This window comes from Lupinus angustifolius, chromosome LG11, assembly GCF_001865875.1.
Source record: "Lupinus angustifolius cultivar Tanjil chromosome LG11, LupAngTanjil_v1.0, whole genome shotgun sequence".
Lineage (NCBI taxonomy): Eukaryota > Viridiplantae > Streptophyta > Magnoliopsida > Fabales > Fabaceae > Lupinus > Lupinus angustifolius.
In genome coordinates this window covers 34,136,522-34,153,453 of record NC_032019.1, presented here as the reverse complement: position 1 = coordinate 34,153,453, position 16,932 = coordinate 34,136,522, and the positions used below count along the sequence as shown (strand labels likewise).

Sequence of the window (16,932 nt, the reverse complement as noted above, 5' to 3'; positions counted from 1 at the left end):
AATGGGTTATCTTTACATAACTATTTAGACTTGTAGTTGAACCATCTTATTTTTTTACCATTAAAGGTATAATTTCTTAGTAGTTGACATGTCACAACTAATATGTATCTAGAAATTTACTTTCCTAATATATTTATGGAAATACACTTTGATAAAATAAAAGAAATAAAATTAGTAAAGTAGGTGTATTAAAAGCATTGACCTATACACACAATGTGGATATTATAATCAGAGTCCAGTCTCCACAATTGAATTTTTTGTGTGGTTTTGGGTGGTGGATACAAGAAGAAAGTTAGAAGGATATAAAAAATAATGTACGTCTAAGCATTAGTACAATATATTGAATGATATAAATATTTACTACCTGGTTGCTTTTTAAATATAATTTTATTTGGTAATAGTTTTTACTTTAACTTTCAACTGTATCATCTCATCCTTTAAGTGTGGAATGGATATATGCTGTTTGGTCTCTGCTTTCTATCTGTGTATTAGACCAATTAAAATGTATCATTCAGTTAAATGAAAAAATAAAAATAAAGTTATATTACTTGGTATATATTTATTAAATAAGGATATAAAGAGACAATATTTTTAGGAGAGAGGATCCTTATTCTTGCCTCTAGATTTTTCAAGAGTGGAGGTATGATTCAACGGCCCCACAAGCTAACAATTTTGGGTCATTATAAGTAATAAAGTGAAGAGAAGAATATCTAACCCACAACAATTAACAATTGCATTCTTCTAAACAAATATCACCTTATTATGATTGAAGCAAGTTAAACTTGAAAGGTGAAAAATATAGATAATTAATAATGATTAAAGGTTAGAGAATTTGATTTCCCTCGAGTATAACATCATGTTCTAGATGACTTCAACTCCTCTCCAGTATTGGAATATGATGATGAGATTTTTTTGAAGAGTTCATATTTATTTTTTAATAAAAAATAAAATGTAATAATAACCCTCAATTTTTTTTTATCACATGTCTTAATTCTATCCACTATTGAAGAAAATCCCTCAACATTCAAGACTAATAGTTAATAAAACACAAATATCAATGTTAACACCTAATTCTCTAGCATAATAATTACTAATTACCATTTTGATTTTAGTTATGGTGTGAAATAGATGAGTTCAACTCCTCTCCACGGGAGAAACCAATACTAGAATATGAGGATAAGATTTTTATGAAGATTTTTTATTTATTTATTAATAAAAAATAATATGTAATTATAACCGTTAAAAGAAAATTTTTGCCACATATCTTAATCCTATCCAGTACCGATCCCCACTCGAAATATATACTTGTATCTTTTGTAAAGTTATTGCAGATTGGTTAATGTTGGTGGTTAGGCTAGGTTAGGTATATGGAAAGGATGGTTGATGCTAAATTTAGTATTTAACCAAAGTTTGTAAAACATTGTGATAGGATCATATTTTTTATGGAAGGCAGTGTTGTTTAAGTATTTCACACAACTGTGTACAATAAAGATTCAAACTCAAAACTACTACTTAAATTGAATCAACTTCTTGCGGATTGATCCATTCACTCAGGAAAACACACTAATTAAAATTGATACTTAAATTGAAGAACTATATCTGTAACCCTATTAAAATTCTTGGGTTAAGATGTGGTCTTGTGTGTTTTGTTTGTATGATGAAGATGAACTATCACGAATTAATCAAAATATTATTTTTTGTTTTTAATTTTTTTTAATTCACGTGGTAATATGTGATTGGTCCGGGATAGTGAATGAGACACCATTGGAGATATGTAATCTCCATCCTTCTTTTCAAGTCCATGTAACTAGAGTTGAAAACGAGCCGAACCAAGTCAAACCAGAGTTCAACTTGATAAGGATTTGCTTAGTTTGAAACTTGATTTGAGTTCGATACGAGTTACTTTTTTAGCTCGAGTTCGACTCAATTAAAATTTGCAAGTCGTTTGGTTCAATTCGAATTGGTTCATTTGGATAACTCAATTAATTAATTCATTTAAAAAAAACACCAAAAGGTTATACATATAATCTTGTTTATATATATAATAAAATAAACATAAAAAATAATACATGGTTCATGTTATAATAACAATAAACATAAACAAATTAGTTTATATATATAGTAGCTCATGAACCTAACAAGTCGAACTATATCCAACTCAAGTTCAGCTTATTTATTTAACAAGCTTAATTTACAGCTAAAGTTCGACTCATTTGGTTTATAAATCAAGCTTATCAAACTAAATAATAAGTCGAATTCCAAACGAATACCGAGTTAGTTCAATTTTTTCTATGTCCTACATGAAACACCTCCTCCTCATAATTGGCATTGCATGAATCTCACCATCACCTTCTAATTTTAATTGCCATAAAGATTTAGAGAAGTAGAGAACATCACCATTTAGGAAAAAATATTACTTTACTATAAGCAACATAAATTTGTAAATTAATGTCACAAATGACGAGATATCAAATCTAGGAGACAAAGCATTTGAAAGGGCAGATTCTCTGCTTGATCATGGACAAAAAGATAAGAATTTTTCCTCAAAGATTTTGACTAAATCACCTAATACTATCCTATAGGTCAAAAACAAAGTCTTTGCATATATTCATGTACCATTATATTTGTTCCAACAAAATGTTCATACCCTCTTGAGTGCTTCCTATAGTACATAACCACTTTAGTTGCTATATCTTAATTGATTGATTCATATATTTTCTTACAATCAAGTTGTTCATAGTCTTTCAAGCATAAATGCCTCAACATTTTTCATAACAACCATACATAGTTTAAGATTCCAGATATGAGAAGCATTTATATATTATTGGGCTAAACTTTATTGGGTTGTGATTGACAACTATAGGACAAATATGTTTCTTAATTTAAAAGTTTGGTTTTTTGAGATATTGCAGTGCTAACAATAACCATTAAATCAAATTTATTATTAAGCTTGGTCAAATCAATGGTGCATAAGTATACATATAGACTTTAAACGAATATCAGATAACCCTACAGACTAAAATCAAAATTTGGTATGTATAACTTTAATAGGGTGAAAATACATACACAATTAACTAAGTAGAAATGTAGAGAGAAACATAACACTAAATTTACAAAATAAAATTGTAGAGGAAGAGAAACAAAAAGACAAAAAATAGCATAAAAGACAACTATTAATTATTTTCTTCCACTCTTTCAAATTTTCTTATGACAATATAATTTTTATTTTTTATTTGGAAATCTGTAATAAGTATGATTTTTGTTTATGTTTTATAAATTTCACACTATAAAATATATTTATCCTAAATATATCATATTTTTAAGTTGAGTTTATATCTATGTCATGACAATATAATTTTTTTTGTACTTCTAAAACATTATTTACTACTTATACATTTGTTATCATTGAATCTTAAATAAAAATAATATAATGAGCATTAAATGATATACTAACTATGTAATTTTTTTTAATAGTAATCATGAATAGATATTAAATTCTTTTTATTTTTTAAAAATCCGATCAACACTTGTACTAGAATGTAAGAGAAGAGAAGTGTTTTTATTTATTTATTTTAAAATTAATAAAAAAACTGGACCATTAAACTTTTTAGGTGTCATGTATTATAATCCTAGTCTAATACTAGAATGTTTAGTTTTGGAGAGGATCCTATCAAGTAACTAGATGACATCATAGAATGCAGGGACAATATTATATATGGTTGAGGGTGTGCAGCACACCCTCAATATTTTTTTGAAAATATTTATACCACTAATATTTCTACAAATCTCAAATTTGATTTTGAGCGTAATATTTATAAATTGTCAGTGTAAAGATTTATATATAATCATTACATAATTCACAATCATTTATATTTTTTGGAAGAGTCAATAATAATTAAAAATGAATGGTGATGATGAACTGATAGTATAGAAAACTCTTACATTATCAGCGTATATAATTTTCTCTCTCTATTTTCCGTGGAAAACAAATAATCATTAAGGAGTTGAATTATTTTATAATATTATGGATATGCAACTTAAGGAATATCATGATCGTTTCTCCGAAACAAATATCCATTTGTTTTTTGTATGTCTTTTCTGAGTCTAGCCAATTTATTCTTTAGTTTTGATATGACAAAACTGATTGAATTTACAAAGTTTTATCCACATGATTTTTGTTCAACTGATTTGACAATCAACTTGAGGCTTGCATCATTGATATATATAATAATATCGAATTTGCTTCTTTGAAACGAATCAATAATCTTTCTAATAAATTGATTGAAAGTGGTAGAGACATTGTTTACTCATTAATTTATCTTCTTTCGAAGTTAGCAATACAAGTTTAGAAAGAATTTTTCAACTATGAAAATTGTGAAAAATAAGTTGTGTAATCGAATGAGAGATGCATGAATGAATGTTTGTCTAGTGACTTATATATAGTGAGAAATGTTCAATAACATTGACAACGAATTAATTATTCAATGATTTCAAAATGTGAAATCACATATAGATTAATTAAGAAATACGTAATATATTTGATTATGTATATTTGAATTTTGTAATTATAACACTAAATTTTTCATTTTTTATAATTGATAATATATATTATTTAATTTTTAAGCTATTTTACACTACTGCTTCTAGATCCTAGATACGTCACCGATAGAATGACATTATTCTTCCTTTTTCTATTTCTTCCATGCATATTAACTAAATTCATGAGTTCATGATTCAAGAATTGACTCCATGGCCAATTTTTCTCAGTTTTCAATTTTCACTCCTTTTCTTTTGGGTGCATAGTAGGACCTAGTGTACGGACTCTTACTTCCACTTTTGGATTAAATAAATTTAAAAAAAAAACAATAGGGGGAAGATGACTATAAATAATATTTATGTAGATATTAATATATAATAACAAATTTATTGAATTAAACGATACAGGTTAACACACATGATATACCTGCCAACTAGTTATTTTCAATAAGTATAATTTAATTTAATTTAATTTATGATAAAACATTATAATGTTATTCGATTCATGTAGCTGAACTTACGTAATGGAATAAAGACTTGATTATTGTTGTTACAAACACTATTTAATCTTTAAATTAAGGAAACCCAATAAGCTTTCATCTTCAACCATTGTAGCCCATATGGTACTTCATTATTTGTTGGATAATGAGTTTTGGATTCGGGTTCTTTTAATCACATACGACATAGTTGGTAATCCTTTCCTATTCCCCATGATAAAAGTTAAATTTCATATATTCTATTGATTAGTATATATGGTAATCTAATCCCGTGGAAGAGAAAAATACCATAATGTAGTAACAATATTGGGTGAAGAAACACAATATCGAGCTATGACTCCTATATACTTGATGTATATATGGTTGAATCAAATTTTCAAGAGTTTAAATTGTGCAATCCATATTTTCATTAACTTACTAAACATATGAATATTAGTTATCATTTCGTTTAGGAAAAGCTTCTCTTCAAAGAAGTTATCACCTCATTTATATGCTTTAATTAATGATCAACTATTATATATCTTCATTAAGTCTGAATCTAAAGTAACATGCATATGTACAAAGCTTGATGGGTAATATTTGTTTATTCTTCTTGATATATACTATGAAAGTATACTTCATAATTAAGAACTAATTTGATTGCTTAATCTCTAAAATTCAGTGATATGTATGATTGTGTCGTATATGTTATAAAGTCAATGCATTTTTATATATTAATAAAGAACTTTTTTGGGTGAAGTAAATTTTAAACTATCTAGCTAGTTTATTACTAATATAAAAGGATCAATGTTTCAACCTATAGAAAGATAATCAATACGCAAACAACTCTTCTTTTTGCTCAAAAGGTCTTTTGGCAATAACTTTATAACTAACTAATATATGCTTTTTTTTAAGTCTAGCTATGGATTATTATACTAATTCTTTTTAGGGAACATATGCATTTGATTTTTCTTAATTTAATGTTAAAGAATGAATCATCACTCATAAGTGTTTCTTTAAATAAGGTAGCACTTCCTTCCTTTATAAGTTTTCTCCAATGTTGTTTAACACAAAGCAATGAAATCATTGATATTTTTATTTTAACAAAAAAAATATTATTTATTATTTTATATTTTTATCACATACTTTCTTTACTTTACTTTACTCCACTATTGTGTTTCCTTTCTCCATAATAATAATAAGAGTAATGATATAATTTATAAATAAGAAATGATACTATTATGTAGGAAATGAATTCACACTATTAAAGTTTCATTTCAAAATCAATTGACAATAAGAGAAGTAGCTCAATATGTATTTAAATCATTTATAAGACAATGAGTTAGCGATGTGTGACGATACTTTTCAACACATACCAAATGTAGTCACCAATATTTATCAAATTAACCTTATCTCTTTTACTAATGCTATTTACCTTGTGTGGATTTTATTGGTACCGGAAAAATCTAATAACTAAGACATTAACATACTAAATAATAAACGACTAATATTTAAATTAAAAATGATTCACTTAAAAGATACCAAACCTATCTTACACCCGAGAGGATATACACATACATTTCCTTTTTTGCTGTGTGTTATTATGTATTGAAGGGTTATGCTAAAATATAAGGTTATGCTAACAGTCTATAAAAAATATTTACTCCTTGTTCCACATAATTAATTTATGGACAATGTTATTTAGTGCCTTAATTAGTTAATTAGATTGGTTAAAGAATGCAATAAGATAAAGTTTATCTTAGAAATATATGTAGGGAATTCCTGGTGAAATATCAATCATAAGATCTTGAATCTTATGATTCTTACAATAATGTAAAACAAAGATGCAATATCATATATGAATTCATGCTATTTGATATACTTCTTTTGATCTACCTTTCTGAGAGAGTTTTTCGTATGATGACCTTCCTCAACCAAATCCTTAATTCCTTTTGGGACCTTCGTTTTCTCTCTGATTGGGAGAGGTGAAAACTGTTTTTGATTTGGTGTATTGGGAACCATAACTATTCCTTATGTGTTAACTTATAGGGTTCACATTATCTCATATAGGTTAACCTGTTGGGTATTCACTCATTAAACTCATATTCATTATCAGTTTTTCAGAAGTCTATGAGTTGTCAGTAATTAGACCACTTATAATATAACCCCATAAATAAATAGCCGATATAATCGTATTAAATATATGATGCCCATCTTAATTAGAAATAATGAATTTCTAACAATATAATGGTTCATATCTACTCACTAATTCAAATCATATGAATCATTAGATTTCATATAATAAATGTCTCAAATGTGAAGTAAATTTTTAACTTACTCTTGGAATAAGCAGATCATATCTCTATATGGTTCAGATCTACTGACTAACTCAAATCATATGAATCATTAGATTTTCATATAATAAATGTATTAAATGTGAAGTAAATTTTTTAACTTACTCTTGGAATAAGCAGATCATCTTTCTGTATGGTTTAGATCTACTGGCTAATTTAAATCCTATGAATCATTAAATTTTCATTTAATAAATATCTCGATATAAAGTAAATTTTTTAACTTACCCTTAGAATAAGCGGATAATCTTTAGGATAATATTGGAAAGCAATTATTGTTAGCCTGTGCATGTGTATTGTGATAATGTCATCCTTCTTTTTGATGAAATCCCCATATATATGTCATTGCATGAAGACCAAAATAAAAAAAAGCAAAAAAGTTAGAATAGTTCGAATGACTTTTTTCTGAAAATTAAAAGTCATGATAACTTTTATCCCATGGAAAGAAGGGAAGCATAAGTGACACTTAAGATTTATTTATTCTTTTCATTGCATGGTGTTTGTATTGATAAAAAGGGAAAGAATGAAGTGAAATGACATAGGTTGTCATTATTTGATTTTTTTTAAATTGAACAAAATAGAAATGAATGGTTTAGGCTTCATTTCATATGCTTTGTTGTTTGTTTGTGTAAAGAAAAGAAAATGAAGGTTTGAAGAAGAAAAAACAACTCACAATAGAAGAGTTTTATAACTATAAATATATCATCTATCATTTATATTTAATTATAATTGACTCTTAAAAATAATACAAATAAATAATAAAGGAAGTATTCACATAAATATAATAAAAAAACAATCCATTTGTTGTAGAGAAATTTCATCTTCATTGTTAAAATGTAGAACATCCATAAAAAATCTTCCAAATAATATTTGACTCTTGGATCAAGGATCCTTGAAATAGTAGAATCTTATGAAGCATGTAAAAGAAAAGGGATCCCCACTTTTCAAGGAGAATACATTGGGGAAACAATGATTTAAATATTCGATATATCAATAATAAATTCTATTTTAATTTGAACTATAAATCTAACATAAACTTGGTAGGTGCTAAGTGTGAGGTAGAATTTTTAATTTTAAACTTGGATTCACATTACAAAATTTCTCTTAAGTAGAAAATTTAGAATGTGGTCGCTTTTTAAAGAAAACTAAGATATACCAATAATGGTACATGACTTTAAAGTACTATGTCATTTCACAGTTTTTCCTCTTACTTTCTTTCCATTCTCTTTCATACAACAAAAATAAGAAATTGACTTAGTTCTTAATTTTCTTTTTTCAACTTTCAATTCTTCTATTTTCTTTCTCTCACTTTCTTTCTCAAACCAAACAAAATACACTATTATTTATGCCTAGAGTATCTCATCCTATTGGTGAGATACTAATTTTTCATAATATAAACATTCATATGAGCAATGATCTTTTTCAATGAACATAAATCAAGAAATTGAAATAAAAAAAGGAGCAATTATAAAAACTCAAATTTATTATTCTTTATATGCTATTACATATGATAATGTATATAATAAAACCAAAGTTGCGGGTTACATGTATTATATTAACCTCCTCAACTCTTTCACACTTTATAAGCAAAAGCTACTTCAAAATGGGTTATCAATGCTGGGTAATTAATATGCCAGCAAACCCCATTATAATTATCACACTTTAGATACACTTTCACACTCCACTCACACATAAGGAGAATAAAGTATCTTCTATATTAGAAGATAAATTATCTCTTTCACTCATTAAAATTCTGACATGTATTTTATTTTTAAAAATATTTTTACTAATATGAGGATTTAATTTATTCTCCTATATAAATCATATAAGTACTAAAAACTCACTTTCAATTTTACTAAACCTAACCTTAACTTTTTTTTAAACTCTACCCTCTTCAAAACTTTCCAAGGAAAATAGAGGAAAGTTAGAAGGAGGGTAAGTTGAACCAAACAAGTCAAAAGTTAAAACTTTTAATTATATTATTGTTTTTAGACACGGAAATTCTTTCCCATGAAGGTTTGTCCAAACTGCCAATTAGCTGGTGCCACGTTGACAGAGGTTGAGGTTCTTCTGTCACCGCCGGTGATTCTAAAGGATAAGGCCTGGCCCACTAAAACAACGTTGGATTGCCAATTTTGCCCCCAGTTGCGACTCATGCTTGACCAAGCGGTGTTGGTTCCTTTCACACTCACGCGCACGATATCCCCTGCACCCGCGACGTTGGTGATCAGAACCAAGTTGAAGTAACGGTGGCCGTTGATTGTGAATCTGACGCCTCCTGCTTTTATACATGGCACCCTGCAATCAAATTATAAAATACATTCAAAATTGAACTAATCCAGATATATGATAGTCTCTCTCATCAAATGTTGTTTGCAGAAATCGAAGTAGACATTTTAATTTATTCGGAAATCTAATGAAAAGGCGCAAAATTTTGTATTTTTTATGAATAAAAAACTTGTACTACTTTTCATTCTGTGATGTGTGTCGCATGGAACTACGTAAGATGTTTTTTTTTCTGACTTTAGGAAACAAGTCCTAATTTTCCGGAAAATTAATGATGTTCTCAGCGTCCATTTTCCTATTATACTTCCTAAGTATTAAAGAATCTACCTATCATTTTGAAATGACAATAATATCCCAACTATAGCTGAGGCTTTTACATACAATTGAGGTTATTTTGGACAATTGTTGATAACCATTAACCACCGACACTTAAGCATGTTGGTATGCCACCAAGTCAAAATGACCAAAGAGGCTTAAATGCAAAAAAGAAAAATATTAACAAATGAAGAAATTTTTTGTTTAATTTTATAACAACCTAACTTCTCACCATTCAACCGTTCAAATAAATGAAAAAATATGTGATGAGATGATGAGTAACAAAGAAATATATAATTAAAAAATAAAGTATAAAATATTAAGATATATGTTATATGTAATAACATGAAGAAAAAAAATCAAAACTTAGTTAGAGGGAAGAATAGTTAAAGAAGGATATTTTGATGACACATTTAATAAAGATAGAAATGTCTGAAATAAATAGTATAGAATTGAGCACAATCAATCTCTTAAATATTTACTGACCCGTATAAAGCATGAGTTTCTTTAATCGATGTCCTTGTGTTTAGAAAAAGGAAAATAATGTTGACTAAAATTTGCTTACCATTATTACCACTTTCCCCTTGTTTTTATGGGTCAATGAAACAATGAAACATGTGAACAGAAGAAGCCAAATTCAAACCAACCCATTACCACTTTTCTTACCCTCACTGGTTCCACTTGTTTAAAGAACTATTGTCCCCACTTCACATGCTAATTAAGTATGTTTTCTCCAAAAAATTATAAGTTAATAAAATGTGTTCTTTGACATGAGGATAATGAGTTCGGTAAAACGATAAGGTTATTGTTTAACGACTATAAAGTCAGAAGTTCAAATACTTGAAATGGTATTTCTGTTTATGAGGTAGAGTCTATAAGTCTATTAAATAAGAGAAAAAGGGAAAAAAAAGTGGTAATTGAAATTGAACTCACCTTCTGAAAGAAACAGGGACAATTCCAGCTTTGTACTGAGCAATTTTGAGGAACATTGGCATAGCAAGATCAAAGTGTTGTCTCGGTGGGTTGCACCAACCACCATTGTCACTTGGGAGAGCATAGTTTGGTGGACAAAAGTTAGTGGCAGTGATCAAGATTGAAGGGTTCCCAGGGTTGCACCAGCGAGGATCTTGGTCACACTTTATCTCAAAGCATGCACCACAACTTAGGCCATTGTTGAATAGTGCTGTGCTTAGTGCTGCAGTACTCACCCCATAACCTTGGCTGTACAAGTTCCCATATCCACAAGCACCACCTAAAAAAAGAAACATCAAATAAGTGAAAATGTGAAATGTTAGATATACTCATTTTAGATAAAAAAAAATATTAAAAAATTGAGCTTTATTAGTATTATGTGAGGGAAAGATGGAATTTTATGTTATGTTTGTGGTGGATTGAATTGAAAGGAGAATGAGAAATGGGTTTTAAAAAGGGTCCATAAATAATGAAGCTTTTTGATATATAAAAAAAATCAAAAAGTACACTTTTTATGTGCATAAGCCAAAACAAACTAGAGAAAATTTGGAAGTGCAAGTGTTTAGGTTGAGTTTGGGAAAGCTGGGTTAGAAGAAAAATGGGAGCTTACATGTCATTTATTATGATTAGTCAGAAAAATATTTATTTATTAAATTTTTAACTTAAAAATATTAATTTTTAAATCAACTATTATAAATGACTCATGGAAAAACACAATTTTTAGATAATAGATGTGCTCCCGAAAAAAAGAAAAGGAAGGTGAGAGAGTGAGAGGGGAATGTGAGGTTTTATTTACCCATTGTTCCAGAGGCATCACTACCACCATAGAAAGTGGCATGAGCACTATCCCATGCACCAGCAGTGTAAACTCCAGGGATTCTAGCACTTGTTGCACCAAAAAGTGAGAGCAGTGATGCAATGTAGAGAAGAAAGATTCCAGACATTGCACAAAAGAGAGTTAGTTGTGTTGGTTTGAGGCTGAATGGGAAAATGGAGAGAAGGTAAGAGGATATTTATGGAGGGAGTAGCTTCTCAACTAATTACTATCTAATTAATGCACCTTGCTTCTCTTTTTTTCAATAGGCCAAAACTATTCTCTCTTCACACTTTTTTTTATAAGTAAAAATGTCATATGAACCAACCATCAATTAATCAATTAATTCTATTTGTATATGATCTTACTTTTTGGTTATATAATCACATTTTTAATGTATAGTAATGGTATATTTTGGTGGACAGTCAAATAAAGTGTAATATATATACTATCAAGGTAAAGATTTATATATAACCAGTATATCATTCATTATTCATTTGTATTATTTTTTGAAGAGTCGATAATAATTAAAAATGAATGGTGTATTATGACCGACAAAACATAAATTTTTTACACTATTAGTATATACATTTGTTCCAAGTCAAATAATAATTTATTTTAAGATATAGATATTATAAAAAAATGAGTTTTGTTTAAATTAGTTCTTAATAACAAGATATTAACATCCGAATATTAGCTAATCTCTTTTTCACACATATAAAAAAGAGCATACTCGAAGGATATTTTTTTTGACAAACTCACTTGTCTATATTAAACATAGTTGATTTTGATAAATATTTTATATTCTCTAACTTTAATGAAGAGATTAACCAACACCATTCTAATTAGGTGTCCAAATAAACCCATATAATAGAATTTTGTTTATTTACACATAAATCCTAGTCTTGAACATGGTTGAAAAACTCAAATCCCTTTCACTTGTATTAATAAGCATTAATATTTTAATTGGTCAATTAGAAGAAGAGAGAATGATATATATATTGTTTATGTATTTACACTGTCATTTTATTATCCACTATTCATTTTAATAATTATTGACTCTTAAATAAAAGTAATTCAAATGAATGATAAATGATACTGATTATGTATAAATCTTTACATACATAGATATTACACTCTTATCAGAAATGTTATTGTCACATATAACTATTGATTGTGTATGAATTCACATGCATGTGCATCCCACATGGTCCTTCCTAATGTTAATTCTGTTTGGGTCAGAGTGAGCAAAGCAAGTTGGGGTTCAATTTTGGGAGAAGAATGGGGAAAAGCACATGATGAATCTTGAAATTATATAGCAAATATTGATATGAAATAGGAAGGACCAGCTCAATTTCATGCTAAAATCATGATTCATGTTATCCATAATACAAGCAAACTCTACTCATATTTAGCGTATACTATGAAAAAGTTCTTTAACATCTAATGTATAGCCTCTCAATTGAGCATCATAGAAACTAAATCAAAAGATAATTTCTTTATACAGCCAAAATAAATATGCTGACCGTTGGGTTAGACTACGAGAAACCTCCGACCACTAAAGAGTTCCATTGTTACTGAAATATGAGAAGAGTGGAGAGTTATAAGTGATACACCACGTCTTGAACCAAAATCTTAAAACATTAGTTTCATGAGTTTTTTCCACTTATAAAGTCTTTCACTCCTCCTCTCATATCCAATGTGAGACTTCACATTTGAATAAACCCAACAACCTACCTCTCAAGTGTGGGTACCACACACTTATTGATTTGCTCCCCCTTAAATGTGTCAACCAACCCATCGATTCTGATATCACTTATTGGACCAAACTGCAATGCAATCGGAAAGTTCCATTGTTACCAGTGCATGGGAAGAGTAGATAGTCATAAGTGAGACACAATGTTTTGAATCAAAACCTTAAAGCATTATTTATGAGTTTTTTCCACTTATAAACTCTTCCACTCATTTCATGTATCCAATGTGAAACTTCACACTTATATAAACTCAATAATAACACTATGACATTTATAATTAAATGGCATGACATTCACAAATTAGCAAGAAATATAAAAAGTGACAGTAAAAATAGTGAAGTCATAATTACCAAAAAAAAAACTAGTCATTATTATGTCATAGGTTTGTATATGAGAGTATTACCTAGTAATATTATAGGAGAATAGATACAAGGGACTTTATCTTTGTAAAGATATTTCTAGAATTTGAATTCATCACCTTCATAATTTGTATTTTTATATGCACAATGATACTCTATTTACAAAAAATATTAAAATAAAATAGAGTCTCTTGAAAAAAGTAAATAGTTGTTGGAGGAACATATGCTTTCTATCAACATGTTTCACTAGGGATAAATATCAACCAATGGTTTGGAGCAAGTTCATACATTATCATCTCTTTCTATTTTTGCTTTGAACTTTACCACTAGTGGATTAATGTTAGCCATGGAAATACCCTTGTCTTGTTTGAGTATTGGGATATCATTTACGTTTAAAACTAATCTCCATATTTTATTTCATCAACAATGGGAAGCACCTAATGTGAGCTTAATCCAATGGCTATGGTTTTGCTCAAAGCTTTATCAACCCTTCTATGTTAAGTTTTCTTCTCAAGTTTCTTCTTTTTTTAAGAAATGATGAAAATGATAGAATAAGAATCGAAAGGCACCACCATGACATGGATGATTTTGGTACGTTTTGTTCACTTCATTTAGCTAAAAAGTGCAATGAAAAAACTTAATATTAATTCAACTTATCACTATGTTATTTAAAGGTATGATAAACTTGTGTCCTCTAATATAATTTTTTCCATTTCAATAATGATATAAACATAGCCACTAATTTAGCTTAAGTGAGTTAATTGTCTTTACCTCAATAAGGTACGGCAATAACAAAGTTATGAACCATTGAATAAAAAGTGAAAACAAGAGAATGGTGGGCCAAAAAAATTGGACCATAAATTAGGAATGATATTGAAACAAAAGCACTTAGTGGGACCCACCTTTTTCTTTTCTTTTACTTGGTTCATGTGTAACACTTATGTTATGTTGTCCTTTTAGCATTTCTAGCCAAGTAATTTATTGAGTTGTATTGTACAGGTCTTATCACATTCCATCATTTCTTTTATACTTTATACTTTTATTTCTATTGCATATATTTCTATACTATAATTACTTTGCTATATACAAACATATTTTCATTATAAAAACTACATATTATTTTGTTCAAAGTAGGGAAAGCCCCCAACCATTCATGCAAATGATGTTTAAAAGAGACACCTACATGCAAATATTTGTATGTATTTCGGGGCCTAATATGATAAATCGGTTTTCATTTAATTCTTTCATCATTCCAATATTTAAAATCAATTTCAAAGTTTTATAATCAAATAATTCTAGTAATAATTTATCACCTCGTAACAAATTTAATAAATCTTCCAGAGACAAAAAGGGGAGAAATCTTCAGAGATTTTTATGATTTGCTGTGTTATATATATATATGTGGTCAATTTGAATGAAACAATATTCAAAGGAAATGAGTTAGTTTTTTTGTTTCTCACATGTATCATCGCATTGGAGGTAATCATATTTAAGTCAAGAATATCCACAAATATATGGGGCTAGCTCTTCCAGCGGGTATTTTTCTATCCATAAAACTTGAACCCGATATATTGTTTAAGGAGAATCAAACATGTACCACTTCAACCAATACTGTTGGTGAGTTAGTTTAATCTGATTAATAGATTTAATTCAAATTTGATCTTGTAATTGATTCTATTCATATGTTTGTCCAAATCTAATTGTTTTGCAAAATGGTGCATAGATTTTTTTAGTCTTGTATAATCTTATAGTCTATAGTCTAAAAAGATCTCATTTATAATTCTTTATATGTGGGTAAACACACTCTTTAAGCTCCTTTAATACATTTCTTTCCTTATAAAAAAAGACTATTGCCTCAATTGCCATGAGGTAACCTTGCCCGTACATATTCATTTTTATTACATTATTTTGCATCTATAAAATGAAGGTAAGAAGAGTGTCAAAGGTATATAGTAGTGCATATGAAATGATACTTAACCCATTCCTTTGCTGACTACTCTTCTCTCATTATCATTAAATCCAAATGGAGTATATGGTTGGAGAGATGATTTCTTCTATGTCAAATAGTATATTACTTTATATGTCATTATTTATGATAGATGAGAAAAATATTTCATATTTCATTATTATATTTTTAATTTAAATATAATTTTTCAACCAATCATAAGTAAATAACATATAGATTGATACACTTTTAGGATAGAAAATGTGTTCTAACGGTTGCAATACAGTAACACATAAAACCAGACAGAGATCACCTGTCCCATTTCCATGTACCAGACCAATGAAAAAGTGACACTTCATTAAAAAGAAAAATTCTAAAATTATAAAATAACATATTTGCATTACTTGGAGAAACCTCATTAACTAGAGACATGAGGATATACTCATTTTGGGACAGCTGACATAGAAGCTAGAAATGTGACCCATTTGAGTGACCAACCAGATCTTGCATATCTTCCACGTAAGCACGTGGTTCAACCACATATCACCAACCTATGCATGCTAAGACATGTGAACGTGCCACCAAGATTGCAACCTCACGTTGTGTTAGCCATGTGATTCTTTATATTTCCCACAATTTTCTCTATTCTTTATTATTTTTATTTGATTTTGATTCTATTTCCATCAATTTTATTTATTTCCCTCCATCTCTCTCACTCACGCTTCCCAATGACTTCACATTTTTTTATTTGACCAAATCTTATCTAATATTCAAAGAAAATAGAACCAACTTATCTATACAATTATCAACATTCACAATTGCACATCATTGTGCACGTGATTTTTGTTGTTTATTACGTGAATTTGGTTTTTAGTATCGAAATTTCAATATATATTTGTAGTAGTTATATATATGAAATTAATAATTGGAGCATTCTTTGTGAAATCAAAAGTATGAAATCAATAATTGCAACAGACTAGCATCTTCTTGAAATAACCGTACATGATATCATCAAGTACAACTAGCAATGCCTTCTATAAAAGATGTCGTAAGTAGTTAAGGGAGGTGAGAGAAGTAAGTTAAAGTCAAAAAAACCATGGCAAGTCACTACTATTAGTGTATCT

At 28.5% G+C, this 16,932-nt stretch overlaps 1 protein-coding gene across 1 annotated transcript; it reads right to left on the bottom strand.

Moving 5' to 3' along the window:
- Positions 9,177-11,943, bottom strand: LOC109361260 (expansin-A4-like). The gene is made up of 3 exons (XM_019606657.1): positions 11,733-11,943; positions 10,898-11,216; positions 9,177-9,661 (listed from the first exon to the last, which is right to left on the bottom strand). Exons 1-3 carry the CDS (start codon positions 11,878-11,880, stop codon positions 9,352-9,354), a joined length of 777 nt encoding a protein of 258 aa, XP_019462202.1. The 5' UTR covers positions 11,881-11,943; the 3' UTR covers positions 9,177-9,351.

Coding starts and splice junctions, on each gene's coding strand:
- LOC109361260 (XM_019606657.1), bottom strand. CDS start 11,880: ATGTCTGGAATCTTTCTTCTCTACATTGCATCACTGCTCTCACTTTTT. Junction 11,217..11,732: donor TGATGCCTCTGGAACAATGG/GTAAATAAAACC, acceptor TTCTTTTTTTAG/GTGGTGCTTGTGGATATGGG. Junction 9,662..10,897: donor GTCCCTGTTTCTTTCAGAAG/GTGAGTTCAATT, acceptor ATTTGATTGCAG/GGTGCCATGTATAAAAGCAG.